The sequence below is a fragment of the Botryllus schlosseri genome, chromosome 14, assembly GCF_051294905.1.
Source record: "Botryllus schlosseri isolate E-star chromosome 14, Bs_hap1, whole genome shotgun sequence".
In the NCBI taxonomy this organism is placed as follows: domain Eukaryota; kingdom Metazoa; phylum Chordata; class Ascidiacea; order Stolidobranchia; family Styelidae; genus Botryllus; species Botryllus schlosseri.
In genome coordinates this window covers 5,313,064-5,331,833 of record NC_137249.1, presented here as the reverse complement: position 1 = coordinate 5,331,833, position 18,770 = coordinate 5,313,064, and the positions used below count along the sequence as shown (strand labels likewise).

At 41.6% G+C, this 18,770-nt stretch overlaps 1 protein-coding gene across 2 annotated transcripts; it reads right to left on the bottom strand.

The window, feature by feature from the left end:
• Positions 1-2,646: 2,646 nt before the first annotated feature.
• LOC145456507 (uncharacterized) lies at positions 2,647-15,661 on the bottom strand. Of its 2 annotated transcripts, XM_080334632.1 has the most exons (9): positions 12,137-15,661; positions 11,187-11,231; positions 9,861-10,041; positions 9,388-9,430; positions 9,139-9,275; positions 7,427-7,811; positions 5,546-5,653; positions 4,632-4,737; positions 2,647-3,115 (listed from the first exon to the last, which is right to left on the bottom strand). In XM_080334632.1, the coding sequence occupies exons 1-9, from the start codon at positions 14,742-14,744 to the stop codon at positions 3,060-3,062; spliced, it is 3,669 nt and encodes a 1,222-aa protein (XP_080190758.1). In that variant the 5' UTR covers positions 14,745-15,661; the 3' UTR covers positions 2,647-3,059. The 2 variants fall into 2 exon arrangements, with proteins under 2 accessions (XP_080190758.1, XP_080190759.1); XM_080334633.1 differs by lacking the exon at positions 11,187-11,231.
• Positions 15,662-18,770: the final 3,109 nt, after the last annotated feature.

Genomic DNA, 18,770 nt, shown 5'->3' with positions numbered 1-18,770 from the left:
ATCCCAGTAATGCATGAGCGCCAAGCAGGGAAGCTATGGATACCAGTGTTACTAATCAGGTCTTTGGTCTGACCCCCGGCCGGGAATCGAACCCACCGCCTACCGATCAAGAGGTGGGATGCTTAACCATTACGCTATCTTGTCGGTGAATTTAATTTTGTTGTATTTCTTTATAATTCGGAATTTTATACAATTTCCAACTTCATCCGAATTCAGTAATTCTAATTATTCTCTAATTTGGAAAAAGTTGTGGCGTTAAATTCAGTTTTAACTTTGAAATGCTGAAAATTTTCTAGCAGTCGGTATGTCCAGCACTGATAGCGACATTTAAAGTGTAGGCTATCCACGTCCGGTATTTCAATCGGCCCGGCTATCCGACTGTCGTCGAGCATGTCCAGGTCCACATTCAAGTCGAAATACAAGCAATTTCTTCAGAATGAATACTAGTCAGCCCTCAACATTTACTGGACCACGACCTGACATATCGATCTCGCCTTCCGTCACAATTATAAGCCACCTGATTTTGTCGCTTATCATTTTATATTATCTTCTCTTCCTTTCATTCAGTGTGCATGTGCATTAGGGTTATGACTAGAAAAAAAAAATCAAAATTTTGCGTGTCCTGTAGTCACAAATGATGAACTTTTGTGTTCCTGATTTCAAAATTCACAAAAATTAAGACCGTTTAACAAAAACCTCCGGCACAAAAATTTTCCAATTTTCACTGTACGAAGGATAATAGGCTTTCTTTTGTAGATAGGCTACAGACTAGCGACTTATTTGAATGTAACTGACACAATTCCAATTGCGAAGATTTAAAATAGCATTTTGATAAATTGTGATTGCCCAGATTGAATTAATCTTATCTTGTTCTAATTGTTTACAGTCAAAATTACATAATTAATGAATAGCCTAATTATTAATTTCGATTTTAGATGTATAGACTGTATAAAGTTTATATATCGTATAATTTCGTTTTGTCTGACACAAATCAAACTGAGTGTTCCAAAAGGCGAAAGTAGAATTGCTCAAGATATTTTCAGCGGTCTAGAAAACCGATTAGAGGAATATGATACATAGGAAAATTTGAAAATGTGATATCATATGTGACACAGCATCTGTTGATACTGGACGGCGGAATTGCGATGTTGTGAAACTGCAAAATGCAATGATGAGCAAGGGTTTTCATTTTCATCAACCACAATACATTCGTTACCAACATCAAATTATCGATTCTTAAAGGATATATCACAGTTCTCCAATCCAACGTTTTCAACAAATCCAACTCTCAGCTACAAAGTTGGAGATGATGTGGTAAAACACAACGAAAACTTGGTATAGTCTACCAAGCCAGAATTTTAGGTGAAATATTAGAAAACCGAGAATGGAGGGATGATTTCAAGTTTATTTATGAACTTTGCAGAGCAAGCCGCTCTTTCAAGGAAAATAGTAGATTACCACTAATCAAATGACATAAACTTCCATCTCTACGCAATGCGATATGCAGCTGAAGAGTCATGATTGCGTACTTTCAAATCCCCAGATGGAGAGTAACTCTTGAGATATCATGCTTATTCATCGCAAATGCGTGTCAGGAAGCCTGGTATTCTAACCAGATGCCTAAAGATGGACTATACTAGAGCCCAACCAAGTATCGGCCAGCCGATAGTACCGAGACGATATCACACTTTGAAAGAATTATCGGTATCGGCCATTGGAGCTGAGAACTCAACGGCAATTTTCGCGACGTCACAACATGGCGGTAGGAAGTCAGAAAACTATAATCTCTGACTGCTAGATTGAGAATATTGATATATTTCCTATAGCCTACAGTTTACAGGTGTCCAGATGCAGCCTTTCTGGTTTATTTCATGTTCAAGTATAATGATGGCTGTAAAGATGTTCAAATAAATGCTCTGAAGCTTTGAAAATGTGCTTATCTATCTATATCCAACTTCTTTTGAATATCGGCTGAATGTATTGGGGTTATCGGTCAAGGTCCGAGATATCGGTTTCATCGGTATCGACCAAAAAATCCGATATCGGTCGGGATCTAGAATATACCAAAGATTATATTGCTGCTATTTTTGCGCTCGAATGTCCTGCAGCGATAGAGTACCTTAAAACCCTTCGGAAGTCGGATGTGTCCTTTGTAGTTGACCCTGGCACTAACATAATAACAGAAATTGATGGATGAACTTTACCAGAAGTGCAGAAGGACATATATTTGAAGATTAAATTTGTAGCAAAGAATACCATTGAATTGTATTTTTTCTCTATTTGGACCAATGTCGAAAATTGAAGTTAGTTTGTGCGGGACATTTTTTCGATTTGAACAAAATGATTATAATTTTATGAATTTATACCAAAATATTCACTAATTCCTGCTACTGGCAAATTTTTTTTTCAAGTCATAACCTTCATGTGCATGCCTCCTATTTAAATCGCCTAGTCCCAGGCGAGTGTCTGATCTCAAAGACTACCGTACTGCAAGTCGTTTCGGTACCTTCCTGTCTTTCGCTGTATCGCAGTCTTGTGATGTTTTGAAATTACGAAATTTTATGAATAGACTTGAACCCACCACAACTTCATGTCCCCTACGTCCCCGACCACCAGACGCCCGACGCGAAAAAATCGCAACCGGCGTACACACAGATAAATCTTTATTAATAATGAAACTGGAATCGAGCTACATGATCAGCTCAGAGCTGGATAGTATGATACGCGGAAAAATCGAGAATAGCAAAACCATAACTTACAAAGAGAAAACGAGAAACGCAAAAACGGATCAACGCTTTTAATCACGCTGAATATGGACGCCGCACGATTCAACGAAATAACAGATTTCTGCGTTTGAAGATCGATAACACGGACTAGAATTCGGTAAAATTAGCCTAGGAAAGAGAAGAAATTTCGATGAATTACGGACGTGAAGTCGAGAGTTCTACTGCGTCTGTTCACGTATCTAAATATGGATTTCCAATCGTTGGCACGCCGGCAGATATGCGGCAGGTTTCCTCTGGCCGGCGTAAGGCTGTCGTGGCGCGAGAGGCGAGGCCTCAGTCGTCCCAATCGTCGTCGTCCTCTTGGAATTCGTCCGAGTCCGAATCGGAATCTGAAAGGACAATGCTTATAGTCTCGGCTGCGTCATCGGTCCATTACTCGCCGGCATACTAGGACAACTACATAATTCTAGTTGCATAATTCGACTATTTAGAACTAAATGTCGGTAATCTAATTCTAATCTAATCTGTGATTTTCTTTGGTAGAGTCGAGATAATTGTCGACAGTGACAAATAGACATTGGTGGTCAGTAACGGAGTACTTATACTTTTTGGAAGTACTCAAGTAGTTTTCCTCTACTTCTGGTACGTACTGAAGTAGATCAGATTTTCTCTACTTATACTTCGTAATATTTTGTGATCTCCATACTTACTTTTCGCTATTTTCAGTTTGTCAAGTAGAAGTAGTTTAATCCCCCAATACGAAATATAGCCTGAGGAATTTCAGGCTGGTTTCACGGAGTACCAACATTTAATATTCATAAAAGTAAAGCCCAGAATTTTGCTGCACTTTGCGCACATTATAGTATGGAATAACAAATATGTTTTCACGAAAGTATCAGTGAATATAATTTAGGTACCGGATTGCTTGGTTCCGCTCACACCGCATTAGCGCCCATATCAAATACTTCATCACCGTAAATATGGCTCACCATAACGTTTGAAACTACCGTTTCGCAATCTAGCAATAACCTATCATATCGTAATCTAGCAGCCCATGACGTGTCCTGCTAATCTGGAAAATCCGGCTTTTTTCAATGTTACACCTGTTTTAGCAGATCACATTTGAAGCTTTATGGAAAAAAGAAATGAAATATATTTTCCGCTTTTCAGCAGTGGTATTTGTATTTCACCTTCAATTCCGAGTATCATACTTTTAGTTCTAATTACTTTCAGTTCTTTTGTCTGCAGAACATACATGCTGAAGCATAAAAGTAAGTGTAGTAATGCCTCTATTTTCCGAAAACAAAGCTACACTAAATATAAATTTTATGATCCACAATATTTGTGATTAACGAATACTAATCACACAAAGTGTTGAAACCGTCTCTGGTATACAACTTTTCTGTATTGGTCTTCGCCTAAATCTGGGGCCTTTATAATATGGGGTAGGGCGCCATGCTATGATATTCTCTAAAATGGGGTCTTCTAGTAAACAAAGGGTTAGTATCGCATTTTCATATCAATACCATAATTTGCATCCCATGATGAGAAAGCATGCCTATTCTGTCGGAAATTGATACCTCCTGGGATGCATCAATACGAATCAGTCTATCTGCACCTTCCGCATAGCTCAATTTGCAGCTTTTGACACTCCATGCGAACGAATTATGACTGTTTTCACAACTACTTACTTAAGTAGATTTAAAGTCAGTCAATTCTACTTTTACTTCAAGTAGTTTTAGGTGGCTTATGGAAGAAGTACTTCTATTCGTACTTGAGTAGATTTTTTGTCGCTACTTCTACTTGAGTAGCCTTCTTGACTACTTTGACCACCTCGTCAAATAGATACACCCATCCACCACAGGTATCCGAAGTTGGCGCAATTACATGCTGCGGAATACGTACCGTGAATTGCTTTCTCTCTCTGCATCAAAGCTCTTGCCAGAGCACCAGCTAGCCCGTCATCTTCTTCCTCTTCTGCGGCACGTTCTCGCGATTCGTCTTGTGACACCTGTCACAAATCACATATTAGTTTATTGCATACACGAAAACAAAAATATAAATATATATTCGGGACTATTTCACTCTAGAAAGTGATTAAGACATATCCCAATCCAACTTTCTACTTTTCAAATTCCCAAGTGTCTGTAACTCTGTACACAATGCACCAAAAGATTTTGATTAGAGGTCGACCGATTATCGGAATGGCCGATTATCGAGGCCGATATTTAGAGCTTTCCCGATTATCGTATCGGCCTATGAAGGCCGATATTTTATATTTTAAAAAAATTCAAAACTATTGGAAATTCAATGCTCCGTCTTCTCAATCTCAAGAAATCGACGACGCAAAGAGTGATATATGACAGATTTACACTTGCAGGACGAATTTAACTGGGTGAGCATGCAGAGAAACTATGCTTCCTGAATTACAATCTACCTTTTCTGTACTGATCTGCAATTCTGTATCATGTTTTGTTTTTAGGGTTATCCCAATTTTCAACGAATGTGCACAATTGAGCAATAATTCTTTTCAATATCAGCTTCCTCGTTTGTTGTTCAGCTTTCTGTGGCATGAACAAGTGCCAGCTTGCCTAATATATAATATTTTTGGTGAAATTGTACTTTGCTCCTTCAATAATAATATCGGTTATCGGCCCGTGAGTGTGCCGATATATCGGTATCGGCCTGGAAAAATCAATATCGGTCGACCTCTAATTTTGATACGAACGTAGGATTGCCGGAAACACAAGTACACATGGTGTATATAAACCAAACACTTTCAATTATTTTAAAAATGTAATTTCCCGACCGCTACTCACAGCTTTCAATTGTGTTCCTTGCCGGATTTGATCCAGTAGCGAGTCGCGCCCGGTCGGCGCCGGGGCGTCGGCCATTTGCCTGTTGTCCGCAGACTTGAGAGAAGCCCCCTGAAGAAAGGATAACTTGCTGACATCCAGAAACAACCGACTATGTGTCGTCGATGGAACCAAAATACTCTACCACTAACTAGTAGACATTACACCAGAGTGGGGGTTTCAAACTCAACTTGCGTGGCGGGCCGTGTTCAAACCTTCAGAGCACTCGCGTGCCGGACCAGTCAAATGATTCCAGAATGTTACCTCAGAGTCCATGCCCTATATTTTTCACTTGAATACTCAATTATCAAGCCTATATACATAATAAATGTGCTGTATCACGAACCATAGGGTTCTATTCTTTCAACACCTTACTCATAAACAATGGAATTGTCAAAATTACGATGATTGGCCGGTTGAATAGTTTTATAGACTGACGATATGTATTTTTGCATACACCGGTTTCTAACTGACGTTTTACTTCTGCGAATAACTTCTTTTCCGTTCAATTTCCATATAACTAAACTCATAGTGGCCATTTTGGGTGTCAATGGCAGCTACTTGTACTTGTTGCTGATAGTGACTACAGTGTAACTGCAACACCACTGTCGGGTGGTTATAATGTGGTAGGTGCCCTATGTACATTAGGGCTCTTCAGAAATGACTTTTTTTTTCAAATCGTACTGGCTACTTGATAAAATTGTTAGGTTACCTAATTTAAGCCTACACACAAAATTTGGTTCAATTCTAGCCAGTAACCGCTTTGCTACAGTAGAAGAAAGTTTCTATTTACTATATAAAAATAAAAAATAAAAAATTTGAAGATTTTCTGTTCACCCTATGAAAGTGTTAGGCTGTCTATAGAAACGACGCTCACCAAATTTGGTTCAATTCCAACCAATGGAAGCGGAGTTATTGCCGTCGAAAAATTTGGATTTGAATAAAATAGTATTTACGGTGAGCACAACTACAATAAATAAACAAAGAATCGGTCACCGTAAATACTATTTTATTCAAATCCAAATTTTTCGACGGCAATAACTCCGCTTCCACGGGTTGGAAATTTATTATTTATTTTTATATAATAAATAGAAACTTTCTTCTCCTGTAGCAAAGCGGTTACTGGCTGGAATTGAACCACATTTTGTGTGTAGGCTTAAATTAGGTAACCTAACAATTTCATCAAGTAGCCAGTACGATTTGAGAAAAATGTCATTTTTGAAGAGCTCTAAGTTCATACGTGAAAAATCTCAACACTTGTGAGAAAGGTACTGGATAACACGGCCATTTTTCAGAATCGCATCGCGGGCCGGATAAAATCATCTGTTTGACACCCCTGCGCTAGAGGTTCCTAACCTGAAGTCGCGAACTCGTTTCAAGGAGCCCATGAAAGGCCAGTGATATAACAACAACTATAAACAAAAATATTACATTGACCTTATTTATAAGTCTGTCCTTATGTTTGACTTTTGTCCGTATTTTGTATCATTGCCAGTGCTCACGGCAGGCCACAATAGCCACACGGATGATACAAACACTAATAATTGCCAACTAGTAATCAGGCAGTGACGAGGGATGCGCGAAAGCGATGACCTTTTTCAGCAAGCCGTGATTAGGATTACGACTTGGCCAAATTGATAACATTAGCCGTCAGCTGCCAAAATTTTGTAGTTGGGCTACATTTAATTTAAGCGTGGTCACACAGTTCAAAAAGTTTTGCCGGACACAATAGAGGGCTGATACAACTACCCCAAAAAGTTTTAAAAAACCCACATTGCGCATCAAGCACATATCGAGGTGGGCCACAATTTCAGAAGAAACCCTCAAGACAACGCAACAACTCACCCCTCTTATCTGATCCAGCAGCATACCCCTTCCATCCCCTCCCGACATGGGAGGAGGCGGCGGGGCACTCGGAGCTGGAGGAGGCGGCGGCGGGGCAGGCGCCGGTGGTGGAGGCGGACCGGACGAATACGACATCGGGGCCGGTGGGGGTATGTTAGGCGGAGGACGTGGCGCACCGCCCTGCCTACTAGGTGGCGGCGGTGGGGGAGCACCCCTAGAGCTGGGAGGAGGGGGTGGTGGACGGCCTCTGGACGGAGGAGGGGGTGGCGGACCGCCACCTCTGCTGGGCGGCGGTGGTGGGGGACCGGAACGTCCGCCGCGAGATGGTGGTGGCGGGGCTGGTCCTCGGTTTGCGTGTGGTGGCGGAGGTGGTTGATTTTGCATCCTGTCAAACGAGAAAATTTCAGTTTAGAAGAAATATTATGAACAGTAACGCCTAATCACAGAAATTAAGATATCATTGGCATCGAACAAGCTGCTCAATTTAGTCAGCATTACGACTGAAGTAGAAGTACAAGTAACACCATAAATCTCTACTCTTTTACGGGAGCAAGTACAGATTTTGAAGACTTGATACGATTGTTGATAGACAATGTTCCTTCCAATTCTCTACTAGTTGCTGACGATTACCCCTGTCGAGTGTCAGCCAAAAACTTTCGGGTTCATTTCAACAGGAACATATTAATCAAGTAGAAGTAGAAGCAATGCCATAAATTTGTTCAATTACCACTACTTCAAGTGGATGTTGAAAATGAAAGGTACGGAAAGTACTCAATTAGAAGTGAATTTGGTAGAGGTGTCGCATTAATACATAATTGCCGGGGGACTACCCAAATCACAAGATGTATCTCCACTGCTTACACAAAATGGCCAATGACACAACAGGTAAAATCAACGACGCTATATCTGGTTAGCGTGAGTGTGATACAGGGACAATTTCACTCGTAAGAGGAATGCAATCTTGTCCCAAGACTACTTTCTATTGTTCAAAATCCAAAATGTATAAACACATAGTTTTGCTTTAATAACTGTTAAAGTAAAAGTGAAATCATAATACTTGATCAAGTATTGCAAGTCAGCAAAACCTACTACTACTTAGTTAGCCTACTGTCCTCTGTCCACATCTACAAACGAGGTGCAAAATATCTTTACGAGAAGCGGAAATAAAATTGTGCGGTAGGGCTGTTAAAAAAAACCTTTTCCTTCAGATTTCACTGGCTACTTGATAAAATTGTTAGGTTGGTTAAAAAAACGCTGCACACCAACTTTGGCTCAATTCCAACGACTAGAAGCGAAGTTATTGCAGTAGAAAAATTTCTAATTCCATGATTCTATGATAAATAATCATAAATAAACCGTAAATACTATTTTATTCAAATCCAAATTTTTCTACTGCAATAACTTCGCTTCTAGTGGTTGAAATTGAGCCAAATTTGGTGTGCATCATCTCTACTGACAGCCTAACAATTTTATGGGGTCGGCAGAAAAATTTTGAAATTTTGTTTTTTAATGATAAATTCAAAACTTTCCACTGCACTAATCTCGCTTCTACTGGTTGGAATGGAGCCAAAGTTGGTGTGCAGCGATTTTTTAAACCAACCTAACAATTTTATCAAGTAGCCAGTGAAATCTGCAGGAAAAGTTTTTATTTGAACAGCCCTGCGCGGCCGTCCATTACAACGCCAAGACAGGAGTACATCAATCAGTCTTACTTTTTCACCGCGTCCACACCGCCACGCTTTTCAATGAAATCGTAAATGAACTGGGCCGTCTCCTTGTCTTTCAGCTGATGATCGCTGACTCCGGCTTCGGAGAACAGACTTTTCAATGCAGGATCCACTTCATTCATCTAGAACCGAAACAAAAATGTATTTACGTCAATCGGTGACGGTAGCTATAAATAGTACGTGGATTTCAATACGTGGAAGTAGTCAGAGTACCGAGTTTCGCAAGATACTCACATCAAAACCGGTGTTGGGATCCCATCCTACGTGCCCGACGTGCCTGAAAAAGGATAAAGGTTGAATTGCGCCATGTTGATAGCACGGATGATGACTGAGATTTGGAGTATTGAATCGTAAAAAAAAAATTGTTCCTTGCATACAAGGCCGTAGATGTGAAAGGGACAAATAATGGCAGCGATGAACTGGCGTTAAGGTTCACCGGCGATATCATAAACACCACGAGAGCATTCTAACAGGTAATAACTGCCAGTTCACAAGATTGTTCCTCAGTCGATAAAGTACAAATCACCCATTCTGGCAAGAGCGAACGATCAGGGTGAAGTGATTGAGCATGAAGTGAACGTTTATTTTCACAATTCTACCATATATAAATATTCCAACGCCCAGACATAGAGTGGCAGCTAGTCAGCGGAAATTTCCTTTAGCAAAGATGGTCAAATGAATTGAAAGGTGAACGGGAGAATACTTACTTGAAATCCTGCGGCGTGCTGATGTCGGCTTTTGTCAGCTTTCCCTTCTTGCCTTTCTTTTTACTCTTTTTATCCTTTTTAGTGTCTTCCACCAGCCCGCCTCCCTGAATCGATGTGGCGGGAATTTGCAGGGAATGACTGTTCGACCTCGGAATATTCGGCGCATGCTGATTCGAAGGAACTGTAAAATGAATATCGGTCACGCTATAGTCGATGTTCAATGACTACATGTAACGGTCCAGTAGCAACACTGCATAGCGCGGTTCTCAAAATGGCTTTTGGTGATCGAAATCACATCTTCACATACTACTCTTAAACCCTCGTATCCTTTACTGAGTGAATTCTATGATTCTATAATATCCGGTCAATGTGGGAGATTTCATACACTGTTCGATCAGGTTAGTCAAGATTTGTTTCACTGCGGAATTAAACTCAAGTGTCAAGTCCATCACATTTCAAACTAGACTTATTCAAATGCTTCCACATTTGGATATAAAATATTATAGCCTCCACAACAAGATGATGAAATGCAAAATAAATCCGACATTCCAACAGAGCTTTCATGAACGTTCATGAGGGTGAGGACTAACCGCCGATTTGGTTCATTTTAAAAACGATATACAGTCGAGTCGAAAGAAATATGAAAATCAACAAAGAGCTGTTTGTTGTTCAAAGGAAAAAGATGGCGTTCATATTTATAACGTGACGAAGATTGATGAAATCACGCGAACAAATTTTTGCCAGAAGTGTAAATTATTATGTCATATTTTCGCTTCATAAGTTATGATATCAGAACTTATAAATGAAGGAGATGAAAATCCAAATAAAACACTATCGAGATACATTTGAATATGAAGATCTATGCCGTATTTGTTAGGTGATGTTCTGAGGATGGTACACTATGTGATATCAATCTACTGAGCAGTATTCTGTCCGGTTTCAGAGGCCGCTCATTTCCTCTCCCTATCTATATTCCCACGGTATGATAGTGACTATTACATTACGACATACGGGATGCATGTTTGGGGATTGAGACTGATTTATGAAAAATAAATAGGAATATATCATCATAACAGGTAACGCTATAGATTAGTTTGCAACACCAACAGCACAAAATAACTTGAAACTCGCTTAATCATTGATACTGTCAAATAAGAAGTTTTTTTCATGCAGGATATACGTCAAACAATTGGGAAATTCGCACCAGGCTTCAATTTGCCCACCGAAAATCAGCGACTGTTGCCGGTGCATGATTTGTATCAACGAACAAAATAAGCCTTCCGGATGAAAATGATAATCTGGCATGCGCTTGCTACCACAAAATACCTGGCGGTCTCGGAGTGGAAGGCGGCGGAGGCCTTACGGCTTTTGCTAAATGAACGGATTGTTAGAGATGGGACGAAACTAGGTCGAACGTGTTCAACTGAAACCGTGGTGTGGTTTTTACAATGTAATAATGTTGTACATCAACATTATCACTAAAAAAGCATGGTGTGAAAGACATGTTCAACATGCAAAGGCACAATGTAGAATGCATGACATAATTTACAGGTATTATGGTGTGATATCCAGTCGCAAGTAAACCAAACAATCGCAATGTGAATATGGAATAGTGTCGAATATGAAATGCCGAGGAATGCCGTTGAAATATTTTAAGGGATCAATTTGATGACCATTTCTGAACTTGAATAGAGTATTCGAGCATGAAAATACTCTCATTGATAAATTGACTCCAAGTGTTAAGGTGCATCTAATTTCATCACTCGAAAAAATCATCTTTCATTACTTGCTCGAATTATTAGAATTAATACTCGATTCAGATTCGAGTACTCGGATTATTATGCCCAGCCCTAGTTATAGTCCTTGATAATCAACATCTTTTCTCACTGCTTCTCACTGCTATCTGGTCTATTTACAGCAATGGTCTATTTACAGCAACCCCGCATATTTGAACGGTCAAAGCCTAATTAAACCATAATCCTGACTTGTGACTGTATTTATGCCGTTGTACTATACAGATGTTTGATATCGAGAGCCGTTGTGTTGTTATCGAGCAAATTACATAAAAATATTTGGAAAAACCTCTGACTGGCCACACTCAAGTCTTCTCCAACTCCGAAGTCCATACTCTAAAAGTTGGATTTTCAAGAAAAAGATTGAAAGAGCTTTTCATAGCTTTTCAAGACAATGATTGCCAAAAACGAATCACGTAATCAGCAATTCATCTAAGATCTTATACAACTGCTCCGATCCAGCTAACCAGAAGCGCAACCTACCAATGGACAGCCTCAATTTGTTGGCCCGCAACAGTTTCGCAATTGAAAGCGAGCCGAATTTCGATTTGGCTTTGGATTTACGCCGTTCCGCGGCCCGGCCGCTCCAAGTCTTCGACGCCATAGAGACAGAGTTCTTTCTCCTGCCCTGCACCGATGCATCGTTAATGAACGCCGCCATCGTGTCCAGCACCTTCGGATCGGAGGGTTTGGCGTCTGCCTCGGGCAGACTCAACTGATAGAAAGCACTGCTGCGCTTGATCCTGTCAGCGTTTACGGGTTTTACATAATCGGGAACATAAGACGGCACTCCAGACCGCATACGTTTCTTTTGCTTCCTACGTTTCACGGTGTTCGTTTTTCTCGGAGACTTCCTCGGAGAACGATCGCGCTCACAGTAAATACCATCAGACCCATTTGAATTCGAGTTTGATTCGAAAGTAGAAATGGTTTCTTTCACTGAAACTTTATCGATAGGATCGGAATCGGGCGTGGTCAGCTCTGATGACTTTGTACCCAGAAAAGAAAAATATTCTTCCACGTTCAAATCCAACGTAGACACGTCAGCACTCACAAAGTCGTCAAACTGACACGTGGTGAACCGGAAAGATTTTCTCTCACTCGAGCCGTCTCTCTTAACAGACGGCGCTCTGAACAAAACTTTGGGTTTCAGAGAAGGACTAGGCTGAACGACACTCGCGTGTGGGCCTCCAGGACTCAATCGCAACCTTGGTGAGTTTCTAGGTGATTTTAGGTTACTTTTAACAATTTCGCACGACCCAGTGTTCATGTCGACGACTAATTTGGATGGTTTAGCGCGATTTCGTTTCGTTGCCTTCATCTGAGGCGAAGATTCGGCTGACCACGATTGGTAGAAATTATTGTTGTTATTCGAGCATTTACTCGATCCTGTAACGCCTTTAAATTCAGCGTCTTGGCAACTAGGTAAGTCCGATGCCGAACGGCTGTATCGTCTTGTCAATACCACCTCATCTTCAAACGCAGACGTGTCCACCTTCTGAGACTTTTGCCTCTCCACGCCGTTAGCCGTGCTTTTCCACATTGTGGGCACACGCAGAAATCGCCGCGCGAAGGAATTCGCGCTTTGTATACGAATCGATTTCTTTTTCGTGGGAGACGATAATGCAATCTTCTCATTTTTTCTGCGTATCCGCGACAGCCTGCCCGCGCTAGCCACAGTGTGATATTGTCCGAACGACGACGTCATGGAGCAGCCGTTATGAGACGCCGGGTCGAGGTAGATGTATTTTTCAGGGTGCGTGGTTTTGGCTGTGTTCCGTTTAGAGATGATCGTGTTTTTCCGTAAATTAGCGGCATTTTCTTGTTCGGACGCGAGAGTCGCTGTTTTTCGCAAGCTCATCTTATTTATCCGCGACATAAACGCGCTTTTCGGCGAATTCGGCCGCGTCAGTTCGGTTTTCTTACGTTCACCCAAAAGTTTCAATCCAGACCACAAAATCTTATCAGGTTCTTTCGTAACGTGATTAGTTACTACTGCGTACGAATCGTGCTGGTTCGTTGTCACTGATATTGTCGGTGTTGCCTTCTTCTCTGGCAAGTGTAGAAAGGAGTCAATGTCGGTGACAAGGTCGGGGTCGTCCTCGTCCAAAAACGATTCGTCTCGTATCGAATTTACAGTCGGAAGAGGCAATGCTGGCTTATCCGGAATGTGGCTTCTGCGCAAAATGGTCTTATAGTCTAAAGTCAGTGTGGAATACGTCTCCAAGTCGTCCTGCTGTTGATCGGGCGGACAGATCGGCGCGTACGACGGCGCAGACGATTGCAACGGGTTCAACATTGACTTTGTCCTGCGTTCGAACTCGGGACGTTTCGTCGCAGGCTGAACTCTCGTCAGTTCAGACACGTTCTCGTAAATCGGATCGTTCTGCGACAGGCTTCTGTGTTTCTTTTCGTTCCCGGGATTATCGGCCGAATTATTCGAGATCTTTTCCCCATGTTTACACCGTCTGTAAGTCTCCATTGCTTTGTTGTAACGCTTCCATTGCGTCTGAGACATATTACCGAGGGTATCGGTATATTTTGGTAATGTTCTCATGCCAAGTTCGTTATTGTTGTTATTTCTGTCCGAATCAGAATCACGTGCGGCGTTCGGCCTATCGAAAGAGTGGCTCATGCTGCGCTGCCGCGCTAGATTCGTGCTACGCGTCGCTGTAACGCTAGGCCGCAAGGTCAAATGCGACACGCTGTCTGTTTCGTCATTATCGGCGGTCGCTGATTGGATATGTCGGTTCTCAATGGCCGCTACAGCCGTTTTCACGCCGGCGATTTTGCTGTCGTTACTCTCGCGCTCTATGGTTGAGAAAGGCGAGTCTTGCGTGGAAATACCGCTCGAATCGGAAGAGAACCTATTCAGCGCCGGGTCTGGCGATTCAACGCCGGTAACGGCCGGGTTTTTACGAGACTTGTCGGATTCAAAGCTTTCGTTCGGGTCTAGCCCGTCTTCAATGTCCGACAGGCTGTAATCCGAACACACAGAGTCTTCGTGGTCCAACTTGATCTTCGCCAAAATGTCTTTCCCCAAAGCGGGGATCGTAACGTCACTCACGAAGTTTGCGTACGTGTCCATCATGGTGTCATAAAACCATGGTAGCGAACGGACGTAATAAATATCAACCTGTGCCGCAAATAGCAATGTTTGACAGCGCCTCGGATCGTGAAAGGCCTATTTTAGTCCGGAAATTCACCGAAACGAGGTCGACTTTAGATACGCGCGGTACGCAGAGACGCACGCGAACGGTCTCGATTGGGAATTTCGATACTTCTCGGAAGGTTACTGCGAAAATCGTGTAGGCTAAGATGGGCGCGCGCGCTGCGATTTCACAGAAAGCGATTTCCTATGGACGCATAGGATCACAAGGTTTACTTTTCTAGAACTTACGAACGAGAAGAAACGCTATGTCCCGGTAATTGTTACGATGTGATTTCGTACCTTACGTAACTCCTTAAAACCTCGCACGTTTTAACTCAATGAAATAATGCCTTTACGGATTTGGGAGCGTATCCAACAACTATAGAAACTGCGACCTGAACCTTTCGGTCTAATAACAAATTCGCTTAAAAATTACTGCAACATTTCGCTTACACGCACGACTCACGGAACAAGTTTGCCTTCGCCATTACGAACGTATTTATCGGCATGTCAGTTACCAGGCGCGCAAACCCAGACTCAAATTTCACGAAGACCCACAATATTTTCCAAACCAATCCCCAAAAGACGTGAGTACAATGCGTCGCGGTATCCTGGGAATAGCCTACATTGCAACGCAAAGCGATATCAAGAACATAAAACGATATTATCATCCTCGAATCGACGGTGGAGTTGGGCCAGATTTTAATTTGTATTCGACCTTTTACGACCCGATGAACTGATAAAAGACAAAACAACACGGGAAGTCGATGCACGAATATTCTCCCAATCCCGATTAAATAGCAACATACGTTGTTACGTCATATCCAATTCACCTGGCATGAACCCAGCAGATTAGGGCAACTAAATCGGATTCAAATCGGATTAGATTTAGCATTACCGAATTCGCCAAAACTTGGAATTTGAAATAAACTCCGAATACAAAGAAATACAACAAAAATCGAGTCCATTCTCAGATAGGCAGGCGAATGACATATGTCTGTACACCAAGCTTGACTTGTATCGCACTAGACAGTTCTCTTGCATCATTTTCAGGAAAACCAGAATTTATAAGAGTAGGATTAAATTTGGAGCCTAGAAACATTTCACAAATTATATTAGAATCAGATTACCACCATTTCGCTATAAATAGTCTAACAAGCTGACTAAGTCTGGGGCCCAACGTTGAGGTAATAACTTGCTGACTAACACTCTCCTAACAAGTAGAATCAAAAAATCATCCCAGCACCAGCCACGAACGACTTTTCAGACTGCACAGGCGGACATATGACAAAGCGTCGACCTGCCAACATCGAAACTCGGGCCAGAAAATGCCGTTTTCAATCGCCAGCCAATTTGATATACCAGTGCGGAGAAACACACAAAAAAGTAGTCGGGTATGATCAATAACTAATGACGTCTTCGATGAACTACTGGCATAATCTACAGCGATTACCAAAATGATGCAAAACAACCGAAATTAGAACTCGCACAGTTTCTATGATGAACAAGGGAGAGTATAGCGAAACGCGGCTGTAAACGTGCTGTTTTGCGCGGGCTACATAAAGGAATTACCAAGCTTTATCAAGATTCATGAATTGGTCATTTTCCACCTGAACCTGCCCTAATCAATCATGTCCGAAACTTATTTTATTCATCCGCCACATGAACGCATTTTCAGCGAATTTGGCCATGGCTATTATTCTTTCTTATGGTACCCAACAGTTTCGAATCAGCCTAATCAATCTTGTCTCACGGCGTACCGATCGCAGCACTTTTGTCCTGTCGATTTGTCTTCGGCTGTCTGCTAATCGCTTCAAAATTTCCGCTTTTAGACAGCATTGGCGTAAAATCAAACACTGCTGTCGGCGGCGACAAGAGCAATAAATCATGTGTTTTGTTTACGCCAGCGAATGGTACGTTTCTCAGGACGGATAGCAGATTTTACACCGGGCCCAGGCCCGTGTCTGCTCCTGCGCTCATAAATCCTTGACAATACAGATCTTTCTAGCAATAAAATCTGAATAAGCTGTTGGAGCTGCTCCATACCCAAGTTGGCCAAAAAAATTTCCAGCCTTTCCAAATTAGATTTGAATTATAATTATAGCTACACCGTTTATTCCACGTTGGATTAGAATTACAGTTATAGCTACACGTTTTTTTTCAAATTAGATCAGAAATAGAAGCACTGAATTCGTGAAAACATGTAAATTGAAGCAAGTTAACTTCATATCTAATCAGAGCTCATGCTCATAAGCACGGGAAACGCTAATGTCCGTACAGTGGGCTTAGCTCGTTTCGCACTACACAGTTCTCCCGTAGCATCTTTTTGGAAAACCAGAAATTTGATAAGAATTAAAATTAGAGCATAGAAATAGCGTTTTAAGCAGCAGATTAGAACTAGAGAAAAGCAGCATTTCATTCTAAATAGATGACTAGAATTAACTAGTTGTCTAATAGTCTGCCCCATACCATACCCAAAGGTGGTAAGTAAAGAAGTACTTCTACGTTTTCGAGTACTCAAGTAGGTTTTGTCTACTTTTAGCCTATACTTCCACTTCCACGAATGGAATACTTGCCTCTTTACTTAGTCAGAAATCGCTACTTCTACTCGCACCTGGGCATAAATTACGACGCTTCTTCTACTTCCACTTCCACTTGCTGTGCGGACATTTGCTACTCTCTTGTTTACGAGAATGAACAATAGTTTAGTACAGTGGTTCCCAACCTTTTTCGACTCATCGCCCCCTTTTCAAATTTTGTGAACCGAAAAATCAGTATACAAACTGTAATCACCGGCGGGTTGACTAAATGAATTTTACACTTTTGCAACTGAATTTTCGTGGGATGACTAAAAAAAAAGGTCATTTCACCGACTTGACTCCAATACAGCCGTTTTAACGCGTCATCGCCCCCCGTCGCCCCCTTTGTCCATTTTCGTCCCCCTATCGCCCCCTTCGTCATTTTCGCCCCCTGGGGGCGATATCGCCCACGTTGGGAACTACTGGTTTAATATGAACTAAACTTCATTCGATGTCCAATTTTTCTTGAATTCAGTAATTCTAATTCTAATATAATTTTCGATGTAGCAACAATTCTAATTGTAATCTACTTCGGAAAAGCTGAAAATTTCCCAGTTATCCAAGTCTGACTCTGGCCACATCAGAACAAACCCAGCTGAAATAACCAACCAGCACGCAGGCCTTGAACTACTAACCCCGTAGCGTAAGATGACAAACGGACGCGCAAAAATAAATTACAGCAGCGTCGTGTCCCGATGTTAGCGCTCTATATTTAGGCCAATCATGTAATGTGGACCCGACAGCGTCGCGACACCAGATAACCCGTTTGGAGATATTATTGTTGCATAGGATATCCGAACGCAGCACGATATCCGACAAGATCAGTCTGTGACGCGTGTTACGCTCCACAAATCTCCGCAGAGGTGATTGGTATCGAGACTGCAATGCCTGCTCGTTGCTCAATCCGGAGGGACGATAGGTAATAAGTCTGGCCCTGATTCCCTCTGGCGTGCTCAAACTCAATTGACTTCAGAAGAAAGCGGCGGGGAATACGAAATATGATTTATAGAGCAACGGGGCAAGTTATCAGAGTGAAAACGTAAGAGAGCGCAAAAAATTTCAAATACAACAAGCTCGTTGATGCGCGGTTGATACTCATTTGGTGCATCGTAACATTCTCAGTATTTACTTATTTTTCCACCAAAAGCATATTTGGTGATACGATTGTTGATATACGATGTTCTTCTCCATTCTCTACTATAGTTGCTGACGATTAACCCTGACGAGTGTCAGCCGAAAATATTAGAGTTCATTACAATATGAATATACCATTCAATTGTGTATTAAAGTTCTGTACCTCCAAGAAGCTTTTCAAAAGCAAATTCAACGTCGATTAGGGTCTACTTACAGCTGCGTATTTTCAAACATGAACTTTATAAATAGATTT

Bases quoted from the DNA above. Each gene is read 5' to 3' on its own strand.
- LOC145456507 (XM_080334632.1), bottom strand. From the start codon at position 14,744: ATGATGGACACGTACGCAAACTTCGTGAGTGACGTTACGATCCCCGCT. The intron at 7,812-9,138 runs GTAAGACTGATT...CTCGTTTGACAG, and splicing joins GGTGTGGACGCGGTGAAAAA to GATGCAAAATCAACCACCTC. The intron at 4,738-5,545 runs GTGAGTAGCGGT...GATTTGTGACAG, and splicing joins AAGGAACACAATTGAAAGCT to GTGTCACAAGACGAATCGCG.